This window comes from Manacus candei, unplaced genomic scaffold, assembly GCF_025592945.1.
Source record: "Manacus candei isolate 608988 ecotype Guabito, Panama unplaced genomic scaffold, ASM2559294v1 h1tg000024l, whole genome shotgun sequence".
In the NCBI taxonomy this organism is placed as follows: Eukaryota; Metazoa; Chordata; class Aves; order Passeriformes; family Pipridae; genus Manacus; species Manacus candei.
In genome coordinates this window covers 183674-204767 of record NW_026138072.1, presented here as the reverse complement: position 1 = coordinate 204767, position 21094 = coordinate 183674, and the positions used below count along the sequence as shown (strand labels likewise).

Genomic DNA, 21094 nt, shown 5'->3' with positions numbered 1-21094 from the left:
CTACAATATAACCTGTTGTTTGTTTTCTTTAAGAACTACCTGAGACTACCTTAATTGAAGAGAAAGTTCAAGAGACAGAGGCATGGGCCAGGCCTCTGGTCTACCTTTGGCAGACAAGAGAACCCAATTTCAGTGCTGAAAAAGAATACAATGCAGCTTGTGCAAAAAAGGAACCTCACTGTGCCATTTGTACTCTTCTCATGCCATACTATAAGGTAAGCAAGATTGTTGCAGCTCCATCTCTGGATGAAGCGTGAAATAACTGGCTGGCTACTTAATTTCCAGTAAATTATAAAGCTTATGCATTTTATTTGTAAGAGAGGTAAATAAACTCAAAATTGTTAAAATTAGAACTGGTAGTCTGTTCCACTGCATCTCCCCTTGGTTGCAGACAGTGTATGCCTTTACTACCATTTATGCAAGATTGGTGTTACTGTGTGTGTGCTTGCCGTTGAAATTTCAGTTTCTGAGGTGATGAACTCTAATAGGTTTGCATCTTTTAGCTATTTCCTTAAATACCCATCTTCAAATACTTTTTATGAGAACCTCTTTTATGTTGCCTTCCTTCAGTGTTGACGAAGTGTTTTCACAGTACTTAGGCCTTCTTGGGAAAAGTATTACCACAGAAACAGTCTAATGCAGAGCACTGTTTGATACTGCCTTGTGGAATTTATGTGTCAAATGTCAACTAAAAATGCTGTCGTAGTACTATATTACTGATTCTGAAGCTGCTAAGCTGGAATTTCCTCAGCATGGGAACCAGGAAAAAAACATTGCACTGGACTGAGTTCAAGGGCTCAAGAGATACAGTATCATCGAACACCACTGCAATAACAGTAGTTTGCAGTCTGAATTCTATTCTAAAGTTCTCAGTTATTTTGAGCAATCAAGATAGAATGGCTGTGATAAATACCTAGAAGTAGGTAATTTCCTCATGAAACTGTTATACTGTTGATGCAAAAGTTGGGAGGGGAGGATCAGTTTCATCATAATCAAAAGGAAGAGTAAAACTCTCCTTTCTTTTACTTAAATATAAATTTTGTTTATTTTCCAGCCAGACAATCATGATGAAGAAGGTCCTACTTTCAGGGAAGCAAACTCAGCAGGAACACTGATGGCAGAAAATGAAAAGACTAAACCTCTTATTCCAGAGATGTGTTTTATTTATAGTGAAGAAAACACTGAAAACTATCCATCAAATGCCTTTATTGAAGAAGATGGAACAAGTCTTCTGATTTCCTGTGCAAAGTGTTGCGTACGGGTTCATGCAAGTAAATAATCTAATGGTTCTGTTGGCAGAAATGTAGTTTCAAATTTTCTTTTATTGATAAATAATAGTTATCTAGGCTTCTAGCATGGCTCTAAAAGTACTTGGCAAACATTTCCATTTGTAATGCTTCGATCACTGTCCAATTTTTTTTTGAAAAGTACATTAGATTTTCTATTACTTTTTAATGGTTGCTGTGAAAATATTGAAGAATTAACTTTCCTGGAAACTTTCAATAATCACAAACTTCTGATTCTTGTTTCTATTCTGAGCAACTAAATTACTCTTTTACTTCTCATATTTTAAACCACTGTGTGATGTTACTATGCCCTTACTAAGTAGTCAGGGTAAAATTCTGCTGGAGAACTTGAGAATATTCCTATTAACTTTATGTAGTAATTTCCTTCACCTTACATTCTTTTTTATTGCAAGAGTTACTGATAAATGCATGGACTTACTGCAGTAAGTTCTAAAGGCAGTAGAAATTGAATAGGTAACGCTAAAGTCCATATGATATTCAGAAATGTGGTATAATTGCATAGGTATCAATATATTAAGTAAAATTTTTACTGCAGGGAGAATTCAGGATTTGCTATTGTACTGACAGAATTAAGAAATACCCTGTGATCTGGGGTTTTGGGTGTTTGGGATTTTGTTGTTGTTTGTTTTGGTTTTTAGTTTGGCTTTGACTTTGTGGGATTTTTTTGTTGAGTGAGGATTTTTGTGGGTTTTTTGTTTTGTTTTGTTCTGTTTTTGTTTTGGGCTTGGGTTTTTTGGGGGGTTTTTTTGAGTTTTGGGAAGATATGTTTCACAGACTATGGAATTAGCAGACAACCTGGATTGGAAAAACATCTCCTTTGTCACAGGACATGTGCTCTACTATTGTTTATATACAGGTGAAGTGTATGATGTTATTAATAGAAAGAATATAATAATCAATACAGCTCTCTTGTTCTAGGTTGCTATGGTGTTCCTTCTCAAGAAATCCATAATGAATGGTTGTGTTCGCGATGCAGAAAAGAGGCCTGGACAGCTGTAAGTTTCACGTGTTGCTTAGCTATCTAAAAATTACAGATTAAGGGGAGGGGAAAAAAGTAGCACATGCATTATTTCATGTGGAATGCAGCCTGCATATTTTTTCTGAACACTCTTGCTAGAGAAAAATTATTTGTAAAATATGATGAGATTTCAATGTAAAATGTAATGGCATTTTGATAGACAAAATTGGAATAGTTTTATAGACTCATGAAAAAGATTGACTGACAGAATATAGTTGTGTGAAAAATGTTGTTCAAGGAAAGAACTGAAAATTAAGATGCTCATAAGAGAGAAAAAAATGAGCTTTCTCCTAAATAGGTATAATCCAATTTTCATCTTTCATTGTTTACCTGAGTACCTTCCTACAGCTTCTTTATCAGACAGTCTTGAGTTTCAGGATCTCCTAAAACATATTTGTGACTACTGTTCTAGAGTAAGGGGAAAGTTGATAGGAAAAACACAACTGTGTTCTAGCAAGTGACAGGTTGCTATGAGCTCAGAATTTTATTATCAATTAAACCAACAGGGTCAGAAAGCCTTGGTACTCTGAAAAAGTTTTGTTAATTTCTTTTCAGGGAAGATACAGCTATGATTTGCAAGCATGGGAATTCTAAGGAGAACCATTCTTATTCATGAAATACCATGCATGACAGCAGTAGGACTGAATACCATGTTTGTGTTAAAAAACACTGAAAAATTTAGTATGTTGCCTTGGAACCTGATGTTAACTTAATATATAACGTAAATGCATTTGAGGGGAAATTTGGAGAGACTCTTTGTCTTTTGAGTATAGTATATTTTTCTAAAAGCAAAAGTCACTAAAAAAAAAGTAAACCAAAATTCAGTCTTATAATTTGTTAATACTGTGTTGTAGAAAGGATTCTAAAATTATTCTGGAGTCTAAGAATATTTTACAAATATTCTTGAAGTGAAGAGGACATTTAGCATTGGTAAGTGAAAGATAAGAACAATAGTGAGGTGACTGACTTGACTCAGATTCACTATGGGTCAATAGTAGAGGAACTTGATAATATGATAGAAAAAAAAATGTTGGGGAGAATATCAAAGCTTGACTTGGCAAACTTTTTTGAGGAAAATTAACACCCATGGAAAACATAATTTGAGAAGAATTTTTCATGTTTTACTGAATATACTTAGTTTTGTTCTATTATGATGCATACAAGTTTCTGAAAATAAGACAGATCTGAATTTTAGGGAAAGTAATTTTAGCCAAATTATTTGAGGAGATGAGATGAAGCAGTAAAGAGATATCAAAACCATACAGAAAATAGCTGAGTGGAAATTTTATGTGATGAGGTTTTAGAATTGGATTTTTACAAAAGCACACTCTAGGAACTGGAGAGAAGGCCCAGTGTATTCCTATAATTTTATATCTTGGGTAACAAGAAGGTAATAGGAGTGAAACGGTGCACCATTCTCACCGCGCAAAGACTAGACAGTGTATGTTGGCAGTTTGGACAATTTATTTTATATAAGCTTTGCCTATTATATATTCAACTGTATTGCTGTGATTTTATGTGTGTATTGATTACTGTACAGCTGAATCATTAGTGCCAACAACTTCATCTTTCTGTAATTCTGTTTTGGTAACATGAGTGAAATGAACTTGTAAAGTAAGAGAGCTCTTTGTACAGACATGTTTGTGTAAAAAAGTTCCGTTCTTAATGCCTTAAATAATTTTTAAGTTGGAAAGTTTTAATGAAATATCTGAGATTGAATATACCTCATTAGTATTACATTTACTTACAAAGTTGTCCTTCAATCTGCTGTCTTGTAGTCTTCATTATTACATACCATTCACATGTAAATGTGAACTGTTCATTTTCACCTGAAAGATGTAGGAGAGATAGATAGTAGGTATGTGTTACCTGAGTTAAATAGCAGAAATCCAGCTGTTTAAAGGATGTGAATAATGCTTTGTTATATACTCACACATGAATGATACACAATTCACTTTTTCTTTTTTAATAATAGTGTCTTTCAGAAGTCTTGAGATGCTGAAGCAATCTCAGAGCTATGTAGTGATTACTAGAGTTTGCAGAGCTTAGCTGAGGTGACATCAGCTTTTTAAAAAGGCAAGAAATGGATGACCCGAGGAAGTAGGTGGCAGTCAACCCATCAGGGATACCAGGAAAAATACTGATAGATCTATCAATTTCTAAAAACCTAGACAATAACAGAATACAAAGAGATATGTATTTAAGACAGATGGTGGGAATAAGGAATAAGCAAAAGATTTCATACATCCTAACTTCAGATGCTTTTGATAGGGATTTAAATTCTGATATAGCAGTAACAGAAAACTACATTGAAAATTAATAGTTGCCAAACATATAGCAATATGGATTTGCTTTCAACCCTTAATATCTCAGGCCACCAACCATCATTCTCATCAGACTCTTAAAACTGAGAGCATTGTTTGCTGATTACTTTTCATACCCTTAAGATATGTAGAAATCTAGACTGGTCTACTTTAAGCTGTTTAAGATGATTGCACAGGAGCTGAAGGAGTATGCTTCTTGTGAAGCTGCCAAAGTGTTAAACTGTATTGAAGAAATGGTGTAAAATAAATCATATGGAATTCAACAGAGATAGATACAGTACGATCGTTGGTTATGCACACATAAGATGGGAATCTGTACCTAAGCAGTAACTCTGGTTGCCAACTGCAGTTCTGACCACTCTGGTCACAAACTGAATGTAAATCATTAGTTCTGTAGAACCTGAAACATCACATGAGGATGTTTAAGACTTGTAATAGAAGCAAAGTCTGAAAAAAACTACCATGGAACAATCTTTCTGCTCTCTTCAGTTTTAGAGAGAGCGCAGCTGAAGAACTGCATCTCATAGTGAACATACAGGGCTGAAAAAACCATGTGCTTGAATAGGATGGAAGGAAACAAGAGTTGCAACTGAAAATAAACCAAAATTCTTTTAATCATTCCTAATAGATCTCAATCATGCCATAAGGGAGAGTTGAAAAGATTTAACCTTCTTAGTATAGCCAGGGGAAAGCAGAAAGGAAAAAAGTTGCATTCAGTCATGTAAAATTATATGTGTATGACTAAGAGTAATACAATCAATTCCCATTCTCTCATTTTAGGGATATGATGACTTGTAGAGGCTTTAAGTTGCATCAGCAGAAGTTAATATCAGGACATTTTATGAATTTTTATTTGTAAAACTAGCATACCATAAGAATAGTATATATATAGATTTTACAGAAGGTACTCCTTCACAATTTTTAAAAACATGTTAGATAAACATTTTTTCAGGAATAGTTGAAGAAGACTTGATTGTACCCTGAGGCAGAAGGATAAAATATATAGTGAACCTTTTTTTCTGTAGTTCTTGTTTGCTTGTTTGAACAGTATTATTCATTGCAAAGCATTGTGATTGTAGTTATCTTTGGAAAAAAAATTATTAGTTTGATATGCAACTTAAATATATTAATATATTTTTGCTTGTATGGAACCTTATTCCTGACATCAGTGTGATAAGAATTGCTGATACTTATTTGGTCTTATTTATCATTTTAGGATAATACTTCTGTCCCTTCAGAGTTTGGACAATAAGCCTAGATTATCCTAACAGCTTTCACTTCAAAATACTACAATACTTTTATGCAATCTTGGCATTATACTTAAGGTAGTGTGGTTCTCTTTTAACCAATCTTTTGTATATATGTTAAAAAAGATGACTGAATTAAGTACTATTTTCCCTTTTGAAAATCTGCCATTTATATTAGTTTTACCAACCTGAAGCTTTACATTTTGTGCTTCGAGTTAAATGCATATGTTTCTTTTCTGAGTCAATTTTTAAATTTTTATGATTTTTTTCATATAATCATAGAATACCAGGTTGGAAGGGGACCTCAAGAGTTGTCTGATCCAATCCTTTTTGGCAAAAGCACAGTCTAGACAAGGTGGCCCAACACCCTGTCCAACTGAATTTTAAGTGTCCAGTGTAGGGAACTCACCACTTCCCTGTGGAGGTTACTCCAATGGCTGGTAGTTCTCAGTGTGAAATTTTTTCCTTTTGTGTCTAATCAGATTGTCTCCAGGAGTTACTTGTACCCATTACCTATCATCTTTTCCATGTGACTCCTTGTGAGAAATGTAGTCTTCATGTTCTTTGTAGCCACCCTTTAAATACTGGCACCTCATGATAATGTCTCCAAAGCCTTCTTTTCTCATGGCTGAACAAACTCAGTTTTCTCAGCTTTTCCTCATATGACAGGCTTCCCCGTCCTTTGATCATCTTTATGGCCCTTCTCTGGACCTCTCCAGCATGACCACACCTTTTTTGTATAGTGTGGACCAAAACTGAACGCAGAATGAGTTTTCTGTATCTCTTGTTATACATATGTTATTTTAATTGTATTTTAAATTGCTGTGTAGTACCATAAGTCTCTCTTGAGAGGGAGGTGAAATTAAAGAAAATTACTTATTTGCATGCCTTTTTTTTTTATATGAAACAAATAAAAAAAATCATATTTCTCTAAATATTTGTTCAGGATAAGCATAGCTAAAAAACTGCAGCTGTTGCAGAAGATCTGAAACAGATTTGACTCTGACTCCCTGTGGGAATTATATGTATACATGCCTTCCAAAATTCAATTTTTGTATCAGGAAAGAGAACAAAATTAGAAGATTTAATTAGGAGGAAATACTTATTCCCTGAAACTTCAACTTCCTGGATGCCTGAAATTGTTTTCCCTCCTCTTTACATTGATTCCTAGAAGGAGGAGATTTAGCAGAAGACGACCTGTCTGAGAAATTCCCTTCTGGGTAAGACATTAAATCCTGAAGGGAATGTTGATTAGAAAACAAGGAAAAAGAAAAGTTCTGTGCAATGAAGAATATAATGGAAGTTACGAAACATTGGTGCAACCTTGTTTCCAGGTTCACAGTTAATTTCTTAGGAGGAAAAATTTATTCTCATTCCTTTGCTTACACAATTAAATATTGTTTTAATATCTGTTAAACTATGTTTTCTTAAAATCATGGCAGTTGTGTTAACTTCATTGAAAATTTGGTCTCTATTAGGGTCTTGTATATCAGTATGATTTTGCAAAGCAATGAAGCATGAGAGTGCTGTAGAAATAACACGTGACTTAATAGCTAAAGGAAGCTGTATTATATGTTAATCCCAACTATGAACATCATTAAAGTATGGAAATAGAAAAGTGTCTGTGTCAGATTTACAGAGCCAGATTTTCCCCATGATGGATATTCTGTTTTATATTATCAGAGGAAACTCCTTTTGAGATTCAGAAGCATACTGTTTTCTTGCAGTTGCAGCATCTCTAGGGAGCTGAAGTAGTATGCTTTACAATACTTTATGTTGAATTTTCACCCTCCAGAATATACCTGGATTCATGATACATAACATATCTTTATATTCTACTGGGGAGTAGGTTCTGTTTGATAACAATTATTGACAAAAGAGAAGAGTGATACTGAGTGGTCTATGCTAATGGACAAAAAAATAACCATAAATCAACCCCTCAAAACAATTTTAAAAAATCAAATAATATTAAATAAGTTATCTGCATGTCTCCTGAAACGGTAACTGTATTCATACAAAGTGCCTTGATTGAGAAAAATGCCTCATTAATCTTAAATGCTTCAGCTAGAGAAAGCTACTGAAGTCAGGAAGAATAATGACTGGCATTACTGAGAATGCAACGTACTGTACAATGAGCAAAGACATGGTCACCTAATAGCTATAGTACATAAACACAGAATAGCTTTATTATTTAGAGGACAAAAGGATTTGGGACAGGAAAGAGTTAGAAAGAAGAGCAAGTAAGGGAACAGGTAAATACCCTCCAATGCCTTGCTTCACAGTAAGCCAGCTGTTCATGCTGCATGACTTTTCACAAGTTATTCTTGCACTATTCTCCATGGCACTACAGAAATTGGTAAGTACTTAATCTGGTTAGTTAGCACTGATTTTGAGAACATATCGTATGTTTAAACAGCTTAGCAGATATTTTTTTTCTGTAGTTGAGTTTTTTCATGCTTTGTATATTACTTATTGAAAATTGATCTTTGGGTTTCATTGCATTCTATGATTAGAGTAGCCCTTTACATCATTTGAAGGATTTTTATTTTCTTTTTCCCAAAGGCATCAGAGAAGTGGCATGTAAGTGCTTTCCACATTCCAGCTCAGAAACTGCCCTATTTCACCCTACTGAAAATAATGATTTGGAATGTTCTTTTTATAGTGGTGCCCTTCTCAATAATACAGTGTCAGCATTTCCATTATAAACTCCTCTTTTCAGAGGCTGGTAACTGCCAGAATTAACATGTGAGTTGGTATACAGTGTCTTAAATTTCAGACTGATTTTGCTACAAAGCTTTTAAAAAAATTTGAATATTGTTAATAAAAGAAACTTTTGGGCATGAAAATCTGACTACAATGGGAAAAATAAAACCCTAAAGCTTTCTGTGTTTTTTTTGTTTTCAGAAAAGTAAGACCTAATTTTTTTTTTTAGTTTTTAGTTTTTTATTTTTTAAATATGGATTTCTGCAAACCTTCTCTACAAAAAGTTGACTTGCTGGGAGAATTACTTATAGTTGCAGTATAAGTAATGGGGGGAGCATGGTATTTCTTTATGGTTTTGGTATTAGGCTAGTAACAAGATATGTATTGCTTTCAAAAACCAGTCTGTGACACAACATACTTTAGCAAGTTTGTAAATATGGAGTTTCTCTGATGGGGTCACAGAAACCAAATTGAAGACCATTAAACTCAGAAAATATCTTTTTAACCTAAGTGCCATAAGGCTCAGACTCAAAGTCTGTTTTGACCTTCCCTTCACCTGTGGTTCACCAAGTCAACCTTTGCCACTGATACCCTGCTTGACAGCTTTGGGCACCTCTGGTTGAGTTGGTTTTCTCATCTTACCAAGGAAGGGGTTCCCTGCAGGGTAAAGCATGATTTCGATAAGATGTAGCTTTAAATGTGGCCCTGCTTGGGGGTGGAATTGGACCAGAGAACCTCCACCAATCTCATGCAATCTAAATTTGTCTTCAAAGACCATATCTGATCTCCAGGGGTACTGCTTGAAAGTCATTGAGGGGAAAAACATGCTAAAAATAGCCAGTAGCAGGGTATCCTGCTGTTATCTCCAGTCTCTTGGAGGCGTGGATGATTGGATGAGGCCTTTATCTCGGCACCCGAAAGACTACTCGCTACCTCCACCTGCTGAGTATCGTGAACGACATAGAAGTCCATCCTCACGGTATGAACGGCGTAGAAGTCCATCTCCATGGTGTGAACGACGTAGGAGTCCATCCCCACGGTATGAACGGCGTAGAAGTCCATCTCCGTGGCGTGAACAGCGTAGAAATCCATCTCTGCGGTGTGAGCGACGATGAAGTCCATCTCCACACCATGAATGAGTTAGAAGCTCATCCCCACAGCATGCCCAGTCTCCACCTCCACGTGAGAGATACAGAGAGGAGGCGGGAGCGGTTCCATGTAATAGCAGAAGAGTAAAAAGGGAGGTGGAAAAGATTCTACGTGGGAGAGATGGACAAGAAATAATCCAAGAAAGTGAAATTACACAGTCACTGACCAGAAGAGAGCTTCGAGATTTACAGAGAGACTATATACGCTTGCCTGGTGAACAAGTCCTCACCTGACTGGTGCGATGCTGGGACAAGGGGGTTGATAGTCACGTGATTGAAGGTGACGAAGCACAGCAATTGGGATCCATTGCCTGAGACCCTGTGGTAGAACAAGAAATGGGAAGGGAGAAAATGGCGTCCAGTCTCTGGCTCCGAATCCTCCATGCTGTGAGGGTGAGATACCCATTTAAGGAGTCCCTGACGAGTTCTTCAAGAAGGTGGAACACTGTGGAAGAAGGCATCCAATACCTACGGGAATTGACCATGCTGGAGATTGTCTACTCTGATCCAGACTATTATGACATCCAAGTTCCCGAGAGTGTTCCCTGCATGCATCCGATGTGGAAAAAGGTAATTCAAGGTGCCCCCAAACTGTATACCTACTGCTTGATAAGCGCAAATCATCCAAAGATGGATGAACCAAGCATGGACACCATGTGTGCTTGGATAAGGAGCACAGAGGAAAATCTGGAAGACTCCTTCGATCCCCTATACTGACCCACCTACGATAGGGAAAGAATGGATAGAGATTATGAATACTCCAGATATGAGGACGACCCTAGAGATAGAGGTGACGGAAGCTATAGAGATTACAGAGAAAGCCCAATGGAACGATCACGGCGCGATCGACGAAGACGACCTTGACCTAGACCTCGATCCTGGTCTCAATCTCGCTCATGATCTCCGTCATTCACACGTTGAAGGAAAGAAAACCCTAAGCGTCGGTCACGTAACCTTCGTAGCAAAGGAGAAAACATGAAGAAATGGGATGGTGAACCCAATTGCAAGCTTGAAGCTAGAGTGAGGGAGCTGAAGCAAAAGAACACTGACAAGAAACTTGTCTACGTGGTAGATGCAGACTTCTTAGAAAAGATACTCTGATCGCCAAAACACAAGAAGATGGAGGTCCACTTCGACGACGACAAAAAGACCTCTAAGAAGTCAAAGTCCAACGATGAATGCTCTGATCAAGACCAGTAGAGGGGCCCTGCCTTCTGCCAGGAGAAGGAAAGGGATCAAGAAGATAATCATGTTTACTGGGCTGTGTGGGTTTGATGGCCTGGGACATTGGATCCTCAGAGATACCGGACCTTGATAGATACTGGAGCCCAGTGTACTTTAATGCCTTTGGAGCACAAGAATACTGAGACCGTTTCTATTTCTAGAGTGACAGGAGGGTATCAAGAGTTGTCAACGGTACAGGCTGACATAAGCTTGACAGGAGACCAATGGGAAAAGCATTCCGTTGTGACAGGGCCAGAAGCCCCTTGCATTCTCAGCATGGACTACCTAAGAAGAGGATACTTCAAGGACCTGAAAGGGTACTGTTGGGCTTTTGGTGTAGCCACAGGGATTGAAGAGAAGTCCAAGCAATTGTCTACCCTTCCTGACCTCTCAGAAGACCCTTCCATTGTAGGACTACTGCGAGTCAAAGATGAAGAAGTGCCAATAGCCATGACAACCATACACAGACGACAGTATCAGATGAACCGAGATGCTGTGATCCCTATCCACAAGATGATCCGAAAGTTGGAGAGCCAAGGGGTGGTCAGCAGAACCCATTCACCATTCAACAGCCCCATCTGGCCTGTGTGTAAGTCCAATGGAGAACGCAGACTGACTGTGGACTATTGTGGCTTTAATGAAGTCATGCCACCATTGAGTGCTGCCGTGCCAGGTATGTTGGAGCTCCAGTACGAGCTGGAGTCCAAGATGGCAAAGTGGTACGCTACCACTGACATTGCCAACGCATTTTTCTCCATCCCCTTAGCAGCAGAGTGCAGGCCACAGTTTGCTTTCACTTGGAGGGGTGTTCAATACACCTGGAATCGACTGTCCCGGGGGTGGAAGCACAGTCGAAACATCTGTCATGAACTGATTCAGGCCACACTGGAGAAGGGTAAGGCTCCAGAACATATTCAGTACATCAATGACATCATTGTATGGGGGGACACAGCAGAAGAAGTTTTCAAGAAAGGACAGAACATCTTCCAGATTCTCCTTGAGGCTGGTTTCACAATTGGCAGTTTTCCCGGACTCTGGCAGTGTTCCCAGACCTGTTCCCAAAACAATAGACTTGTTCACCAAAATAACACCGAGCTTGGCTGTCTTCCCGGACAATGTTTTCAAAACAGGCCAAACTTTAACAAAATACCCCACTCCTGGTACCAAAAATGTTGTGCAAGTTTTGAGCTGGCTTCCTGCCAAGTCTCCAAAACTTGACAACAGGCCTGCTTCCCAGAGAGGGAAGGAAAAAAAAAATGAACCATCAGAAAAAAACTGAAAGAAGTTTGGAAGAAATGGGATTCTATCAAAAACGTATATATTTACAATTATATATATACAATTTGAATATATTATCCACAACAGGGAGCTCCCGAGGGGGGAAAAAGGGAAAAGGGAGGGGGAAACGGGGATAAAAAAGAAACCTAAAAACAAATATCTCCTAAATATACCTGTTAATAGAGAGCTAATGAATAAATATAAAAATGAATTAAATACTTCCCTGAGCAGGACAGAAGAGCTGTGCAAGGCAGCAGCCAACTCCCCCATGCCTCCCGGAGAGACCGGAGATAACGGCAGGTCGGAGCAGGCAGGCTTTGGCCTATACAAGCAAAGCCCGTCTACAGAGAGACCTGTCGCCTTCAGCCACCGGAAGAGAGAACAGGGCGTACTCTCTTATCTGTGCCTTTTTATATGTTGTGTTATGGAAGGGAATAGCATGGAATAGTTCCTAAGTCACTACCCTAGTTCCTTCCTGGTTACAAGCTGGTCTCCAGGAAGGCCTAGGGTGAAAACTCTCACATTTTTGCACAGCTGGTGCTCTGCTGTTTTCTTGAAGATGCAGCTTTTCTTCAGAAGGTATTCTGTCTATAATAATGGGAATAATCCTGCATACTTTTCAACATTTGATAGATAGATAGATAGATAAATGTAAAAGATAGACGATCATTCCCATTTTGTTTGCTAAGTGTTTACTCTCAGTGTTCATACAATCATAGAAAGGTTTTGCCATGTCAGGGACACCTTTCACTAGACCAGGTTGCTCACAACCACATCCAGTCTGACCTTAAACACTTCCAGGGATCAGCTATCCACAACTTCTCTGGGCAGCCTGTTCCAGCGTCCCACCACTTTCATAATGAAGAATTTCTTCCTTGTGTCTAATCCAGACGTACCCTCTTTCAGTTTGAAGCCATTATTCCTTGTCCTGTCAGCTTTCTTGTAGCCCCCTTAGATACTGGAAGGTGCTATAAGGTCTTTCTAGAGCCTTCTCTTCTCCAGGCTGAACAACCCCAACTCTCTCAGCCTGTCCTCATAGGAGAGGTGCTCCAGCCCTCTGATCTATTTCTTGGCCCTCCTGTGGACCCACTTCAGCAGGTCAATGTCCTTTTTGTGTTGAGGGCACTCCAGGTGGGGTCTTACAAGAGCACAGTGTTGGGGGGGGAAGAGTGGTCTCCCTCAACTTGCTGGCCATACTACTTGTGATGCAGCTCAGGATATGGCTGGCTTCTGGGCTGCAAAGCAGCTCACATTAAACTTCTTGTCAACTAACACACCCAACTCTTTCTCAACCAGGACTAGTCTTGATGCATTCTCCACCCAACCTGTATTTGTGCTGGAATTGTCCCAACCCAAGTGTTTACCCTCTGGGAATGATTTTCACAGTCTCAATATTTTGCAGGAAGAATGATCAGTTTTGTATCTTGTACCTAATTTCAGTGGATTATTTATGTTTTAAATAAGATAATCTCATTCCTTTTGACTCCTTCGTATATAAGTATAGTGAGGAAGGACACATAGTATCCCCCCATCAAGTATGGAGATCTCCCCCCACCTTCAAGTGTGGGAGTTATTTTTACTCCAGTTACCTGTAACGAGTATTTTGATTCTTATTTGAGTCTCAGTCTTGCCAGTTCTTATTCCTTCTCTACTTGGAGACATCTCACCTCTATTTCCTATCCTTTTAAGTATTGTCATCCCAGACAACTCTCTCCGGCTCTTGGCATTCTTGGAGATTACTGTTCTCAATAGTAGTGTGGACAAGGTAGCGAAACATTACTAGCTCTGTATGCTGTTGCCTCAGCCTGGCATGATGTGGGACCTGCAATTGCAAGGAAGTTTTTGGCCATCCCTAAATCATGGGCAGGGCAGACTGAATGTTTGCAGGATTAGGCTACTAAAATGTGGAAATTAAGTAGCTGGTGATTTGTAAACTTTAAATTCCCAAAGGTGGGTGTCTTGAACAGGCTTGAAAGAGGAAAATATTCATCCGTAAAAGAAGTGTGGCCACCTTCTATTCTCAAGAACCTACTTTAAGCTTGTAGTCAAAGATCTGTGTACAAATTATATAAATATTAACCTGTGGTGAATATCTCTTTCATGGAATTACTCAACCTCCTTAATCGATGTGAACTTTAATCATCTACAATACAAATGAAGGTTGTGAGTTAAAATGGTAGCATCTATCAACTCTGTTAAGAAATGGTGCTGCCAGTCAGGAAACTGAATTTTTCTGCAATTTTTTATTTTTTACAAATATTTTGTCTCTAGGAAGATGGAAGTTTATCTCTGAAGGTAATAGCTTGAAGTGGATAAAGTAGTGATCTCTGAATTGAAATTAAATAATCTCAAAAGCTATTTCCTGAGTGAAAATTGTTCCCTTGTTGTGAAACGATTAACATATTCTTTAGTGGACCATTGCTGAAAACAACATTTTCAAATGTGCCAAGAGAAATACCACCCTTTTTCTCTTTACACAGGGATAAATATAGACAGAAATATAAATAAGCTGGGAAAATGAGATAGCCAAAGTGCAGCAGTGCCATATCCAAATGCACATCTGTGTTAATACTATTAGAAGTGTGACCTTGAGCATTACAAGGCAAATGATAGAAAAGGTTGAAGACTAAGGATATCTATTTTCAGTTCAGAAGTTCCTGTCTAAAAAGCCCACGAGAGTGGCTTGAGGAAAATGAAGTAAATTTAACAGCCATAGCCATACAATTTGACTTAACTGTGGCATAATTGAAGATTTGATGTCTGTTTTAATTAGTCATTTTTAAATGAGACTAGTAAGTCAGAATTTTTGTGACACATCTTGTAGTAGTTGACTCTTAAAACTGAAAACCAACTGTTCTGACTTATTAGAAATATTTGGGGGAAAAAACCCAAATCCAAAACCTTTCCTAACCACTTTTCTTAGATTTTTGAGTGCTTTTAGACACTAGTTAGAGTCAATAGACACACAGGGAAAATAGCTGATAAAAAAAGAGGTGGAAATATATTGTTAACTGGATAAATAGTGTCCTACTTAGTGCTTAAGACATTATCAAGGGGTAATGACCTTGAAGTGAAGGAGGTTAGGTTTAGATTACATTTAAGAAAGAACTTCTTTACTGTGAGGCTGGTGAGACATTGGAACAGTTTGCCCAGAGAAGTTATGGATGCCCCATCACTGTAAGTGTTCAGGGCCAGGTTGGATCGGGCTCTGAGCAGTCAGGTCTAGTGAAAGGTGTCCCTGCCCATGGTAGGGGAGTGGGAACTAGATGGTCTTTAATGTCTTCTACAACCCCAGCCATTCTATCATTCAAACCACTAGCCAAAATGTATTGAAATCATTTGAAGATGTTAGTTCTGGTATAACTGCTAAATAAAGCTGTGACAATACAGCCACCCACAATAGTTTATTATACAAATAATAATAATAGAAAGTTACATTCCATTAGTTTTTTAGAATCACAAGCCATGAAAATTAAAGGTATATTACACGTGATATATATTGCAATGTGTGCCAAGTAATTGGATTTTCCTAATATCTAGGTATCATTTCTAAATGTAAGGCTTTAAAAGTGCAGGTTATATAGGATAGTAAGATATGCCACAGTGAATTAAACCAGTCTGTTAGTCTTTTATCCTCTTCTGCACAGCAAAAAATTAATACTTGGTGAAGAATATGTGTCTTGAGCGAGTGTTCCCTAATGCTTTCTCAATTTCCTAAAATATGCAAATAAGAAACTACCTTAGCCAAAGGCAATATCTTTCTTTTTATTAAGTAAAAGGTAAACTTTGTTGGATTTCTTTTTCGTGAACTTATGCAGCTTCTTTCTCAACTGGTGTAAAATTTTAGCGCCCACTTCCGGCAAACAGACACATGCTCTGTGAAGAACCTTTGTGTTTGTTTGTTTTGAATCTGCTGCTGTTTTACTTCAATAGCAACCGCCTACTTATTTTACTGGAGTACTTAGTCAAGCCCTTTTACAAGTCTCATTATTTTACTGACATCTGTCAAACACTATGCAATCATCTCATTACTAACTTGACCAACCAAAGCCTGCTTAGTTATCCCTTGTGCAGAAGCTGTTGCAGGTGATGTTAACTGGTGATGTTAGCTGAATAGGAGCTTTTTTTTTTTTAATGAGGCCTGCGAAGTAATGGTAATCAGAAATGAACAAGATCTTGATAAATTATTGACATAATCTGGAAAACAGGATGTAATTAGAGAAAAGTGTAAGTTACTGGAGTTAGAATACAGTCAAAGGAATGGGGAGCAATGATGTCAGCCACTGCTATAGAAGAAGTCCTGAAAATTATAGTTCATGTGCTTAACAAGTTGTGGCAGTCCAAAGCTGAACACTGTGTAAGCCCATCTCCACAGATGGAGGTGCAAAATGTATCAACCGAACCTGCTTTGCCTGATTTCACTGAAGATCTGCCCTCACTGCATTTAAGAGGGGAAAATGTAGCTGCAGGTGAAGGTAGTTAGGTGGAAAAGCTGCATTTGTTTAACCAACTAAGAGGCTGTAGATGGAATATGTCAGAAAGGAAAGGGACAGTCTGGGTTTTTTTTATGCTTATCATGCATAAAGTAAAAAGAAAAAGACTTAAGCAGGGAATCTTTAAGTTAACAGTTATGAAAAGCTTCCTAATGGCATGGATGCCAGAGAGCTGAAAGAGATCGTTGGGTCAATTATGGAGACTTTTATGAAGAAGTTGTTGAAAATATATCAGACACAATTCATTACAAATAACATATAGAATCATAGAATAGAATCATAGAATCACCTAGGCTGGAAAAGACCTCCAAGATCATCAAGTCCAACCCTTGATCCAACACTGCTGTGGTTACTAGACCATGGCACTAAGTGCCCCATCCAGTCTCATCTTAAAAACCTCCAGGGAAGTGAATCCACCACCTCCCTGGGCAGCCCATTCCAATGCCTGATTACTCTCTCGGTAAAAAATTTCTTCCTAATATCTAACCTAAACCTCCCCTGGCACAGCTTAAGACCATGCCCTCTTGTCCTACTGCTGTTGCCTGGGAGAAGAGGCCAACCCCCACTTGGCTACAGCCTCCTTTCAGGGAGTTGTAGAGTGAGGAGGTCTCCCCTGAGCCTCCTCTTCTTCAGGCTAAACTCCAACTCCCTCAGCCTCTCTTCATAGGACTTGTGCTTGAGTCCCTTCACCAGCCTTGTTGCTCTTCTCTGGGCCTGATCCAACACCTCAATATCCTTCCTGAACTGAGGGGCCCAGAACTGGAGGCCACAGTAATCCAGGTGTGGCCTCACCAGCACTGAGTCCAGGGCAAGAATCACTTCCCTAGTCCTGCTGGTCACACTGTTCCTGATGCAGTCCAGGATGCCATTGGCCTTCTTGGCCACCTGGGCACACTGCTGGCTCATGTTCAGCTTTCTGTCAATCCAAACTCCCAGGTCCCTCTCTGCCTGGCTGCTCTCCAGCCACTCTGTCCCCAGCCTGTAGTGCTGCAGGGGGTTGTTGTGGCCAAAGTGCAGGACCCGGCACTTGGCCTTGTTGAACCTCGTCCCGTTGGAATCAGCCCAACTCTCCAGTCTGTCCAGGTCCCTCTGCAGAGCCCTTCTGCCTTCCAGTTGATCGACACTCCCTCCCAGCTTGGTGTCATCTGCAAATTTGCTAATGGTGGACTCAGTCCCCTCATCTAGATCATCAGTAAAGATATTAAACAGAACTGGGCCCAACACTGATCCCTGGGGGACACCACTAGTGACCAGCCACCAACTGGATGCAGCCCCGTTCACCACCACTCTCTGGACCCGGCCCTCCAGCCAGTTCCTAACCCAGCACAGAGTGCCCCTGTCCAAGCCGTGGGCTGCCGCTTGTTCAGGAGAATGCTGTGGGAGACGGTGTCAAAGACTTTGCTGAAGTCCAGGTAGACACATCCACAGCCTTCCCCTCAATGACCAGGTGGGTCACCTGATCAAAAAAGGAGATCAAGTTGGTCAGACAGGACCTACCCCTCCTAAACCCGTGCTGGCTGGGTCTGATCCCTTGTCCATCCTGTAGGTATTCTGTGATTGGACTTAGGATGATCTGCTCCATAACCTTGCCAGGCACTGAAGTCAGGCTGACGGGCCTGTAGTTTCCCGGTTCCTCCTTGCAGCCTTTTTTGTGGATTGGTGTGACATTCACCAACTTCCAATCATCTGGGACCTCCCTAGTGAGCCAGGACTGTTGGTAAATGATGGAGAGAGGCTTGGCAAGCTCTTCTGCCAGCTCCCTCATCACCCTTGGGTGGATTCCATCTGGTCCCATAGACTTGTGGGGATCCAAGTGGCTCAGCAGGTGGCTAACTGTTCCCTCCTGGATTACAGGGAGGCTGTCTGGCTTCCTGTCTTTGTCTACCAGCTCCGGAGGCCACTTGTCCTGAGGACAACCTGTCTTACTGTTGAAAACTGAGGCAAAGAAGGTGTTAAGTACCTCAGCCTTTTCCTCATCTTTGGTGACTATGTTCCCCCCCATGTCCAACAGAGAATGGAGGTTTTTCTTGTCCCTCCTTTTGCTGTTGATGTATTTGTAGAAGCACTTTTTGTTATCCCTAAGAAGTGGCTTGATTGAGTTCAGTTGTTCTAATTTTCTTTCTACATGACCTAACTATATTCCTAAACTCTTCCTGAGTAGCCAGCCCTTTTTTCCATAGTCAGTAAGCTCTCTTTTTTCCCTAATTTCCTTCAAAATTGCCCTGTTCAGCCAGGCTGGCCGTCTTTCCCACTGGCTCACCTTTCAGCAGACTGGGACAGCCTGCTCCTGTGCATTCAAAGCTTCCTTCTTGAAGCATGTCCATCCCTCCTGAAGCCCTTTATTTTCAAGGGCTGTTTCCCAAGGCACCCTCTGAACCAGTCTTCTGAGTAGGCCGAAATCTGCCCTCTGAAAGTCCAAGGTAGAAGTTTTGTTGATGGCCCGTTTTGCATCCCTGAGTACTGAAAACTCTTATTATTTCATGGTCACTGTGCCCCAGACAGCTTCCAACCACCACATCTCCCACCACCATCCCTCTCTGTTTGTCAACAGCAGGTCTAGCGGGGCCCCACCCCTGGTAGGCTCATTTACCAGCTGGAGCAGGAAATTATTGTCTACGCACTCTAGAAATCTCCTAGACTGCCTCTTCTCCGCTGTGTGGAGTTCCCAGCAGACATCTGGCAGGTTAAAGTCATCCACAAGAACAAGGGCTGGCGATTTTGAGACATCTACCAGTGCTTGTAGAATAATTCATGACCCTCATCATACTGGTTGGGTGGTCTATAGAAGACTCCCACCAGGATGTCAGCCTTCTTGGCCTTCCCCCAATTCTGATCCACGGGCACTCAACCTTATAATTACTGACTTCAAGTTCTGCAGGCAGGAGACTCTTTAACATATAGAACCACCCCTCCACGTCTCCTACCTTGCCTGTCCCTTCTGAAGAGCTTGTAGCCACCCATGGCAGTGCTCCAGTCATGCAAGTTATCCCACCGTGTTTCCATGATGGCGACTGCAGCACAGCGTTCCTGCTGCACGATGGCTTCCAGCTCCTCTTGTTTGTTACTCATACTACGTGCATTGGTGTACATGCCTTTCAGCTGGGCTGCTGATTTCACTTCAAACTCTGGCTTTCCACCCTTTGGTTCATCTCTGGAGAGCCTGGTTTCAACATCTTCCCCCTTCAAACCTAGTATAAAGCCCTCCTGATCAGCCCTGACAACTTATGGGCTAGAGTCCTCTGCCCTTGCAAGATTGATGAAGCCCATCTGTCCCTAGCAGGCTAGGTACCATAGAATTTGCCCCATGGTTGAAAAAAACAAAATTCTGCCAGTGGCACCAATCCTTTAGTCACCTATTGATAAGATGGGCTTTCCTAGTCCTCTCCTTGTTCATCCCTGCTACTGCAGGAACTGAGGCGAACACCACCTGTGCTCCTGTCCCATTAACTAATCGACCCAGTGCCTTGAAGTCCTTTTGAAGTTACCTCTTTCATTAATGTCATCATTGCCAGCCTGGACCACCAGCAGTGGATAATAATCAGAGGGCTGGATTAACTCAGGGTGTCTCCTATCTATATCCCTCCCCCGGGCCCCGGGAAGGCAGCAGGCTTCCCTGTGGTATGGGTGCTATGGTTGGCATATAGGGCCTTCAGTTTCCCTCAGAAAGGAGTCACCAACTAGAACTACCCTTCTTTTTTTTCTTTATAGCTGTGGTTGTAATCCATCTGGTAGATGGGGTGCAACTGGGAGACCCTCCAGACAGATCCTCTTCTTCACTGCCCTCTGCCTGACTCTCTGGGTCCAGGGCCTCATACCTGTTTTTTAAGGGCACTGTGGGAGGTGATGGGAGTTGGGAGGGGATTCTTTTACCTCTCTGATCAGGGACCTGTTTCCATTCCCCCCCATCTACTTGGTTGGCTCCATCTGCCTAATGGCAGGAGGGGCAGGGCTTCGCTGTCTTCCGCTGGACTTCTTTTGGGGTCAAAAGGGTCCACCAATCTATTTCCCTTTCACTCTCCCTAATGCTTCTTAGCCTCTCCACTTCTTCCTTGAGCTCTGCCGCTAAGCACAGCAAATCATTCACCTGCTCATATCGTATGCAGGTGTCTATCGCACTGTCCTCTGGTACTAACACGAGGCTCAGACACTCTGTGCAACCAGTGACCTGAACAGCTGTGATAAAATGTATTTTATTTTACCCTGTCTTCATCCACTGACATTAGTTAAACTTTTTTTTTTTAACTGAATGAATATAATTCTTTGGTGCCGACATTGCAATTTACAGGGCCTGAGGCAAAAGGAGAATAGCAGTTTAACAAGAAAGGGGATCATGTGGTGCTTATTCATAGTTT

General features: G+C 40.4%; 2 protein-coding genes across 9 annotated transcripts in view; both read left to right on the top strand.

The window, feature by feature from the left end:
- Nucleotides 1-21094, top strand: part of KDM4C (lysine demethylase 4C) — a 263533-nt gene that overhangs the window by 158854 nt on the left and 83585 nt on the right. For 7 of the 8 annotated variants that reach the window (XR_007904638.1, XM_051788242.1, XM_051788244.1 and 4 more), the window contains 3 exons: nucleotides 34-215; nucleotides 1055-1271; nucleotides 2226-2302. Coding sequence is in view for 6 of the 8 variants with exons in the window: in XM_051788242.1 (XP_051644202.1) it covers nucleotides 34-215; nucleotides 1055-1271; nucleotides 2226-2302 (476 nt within the window). In the remaining 2 variants the exon portion in view is untranslated. Of the gene's footprint in view, nucleotides 1-33; nucleotides 216-1054; nucleotides 1272-2225; nucleotides 2303-3179; nucleotides 3256-21094 lie in introns of all 8 variants that reach the window. The other variant, XR_007904639.1, reaches the window with a different exon arrangement.
- On the top strand, nucleotides 8267-15928 carry LOC127471397 (uncharacterized). The gene is made up of 2 exons (XM_051788259.1): nucleotides 8267-11644; nucleotides 11741-15928. The coding sequence occupies exons 1-2, from the start codon at nucleotides 11089-11091 to the stop codon at nucleotides 12187-12189; spliced, it is 1005 nt and encodes a 334-aa protein (XP_051644219.1). The 5' UTR covers nucleotides 8267-11088; the 3' UTR covers nucleotides 12190-15928.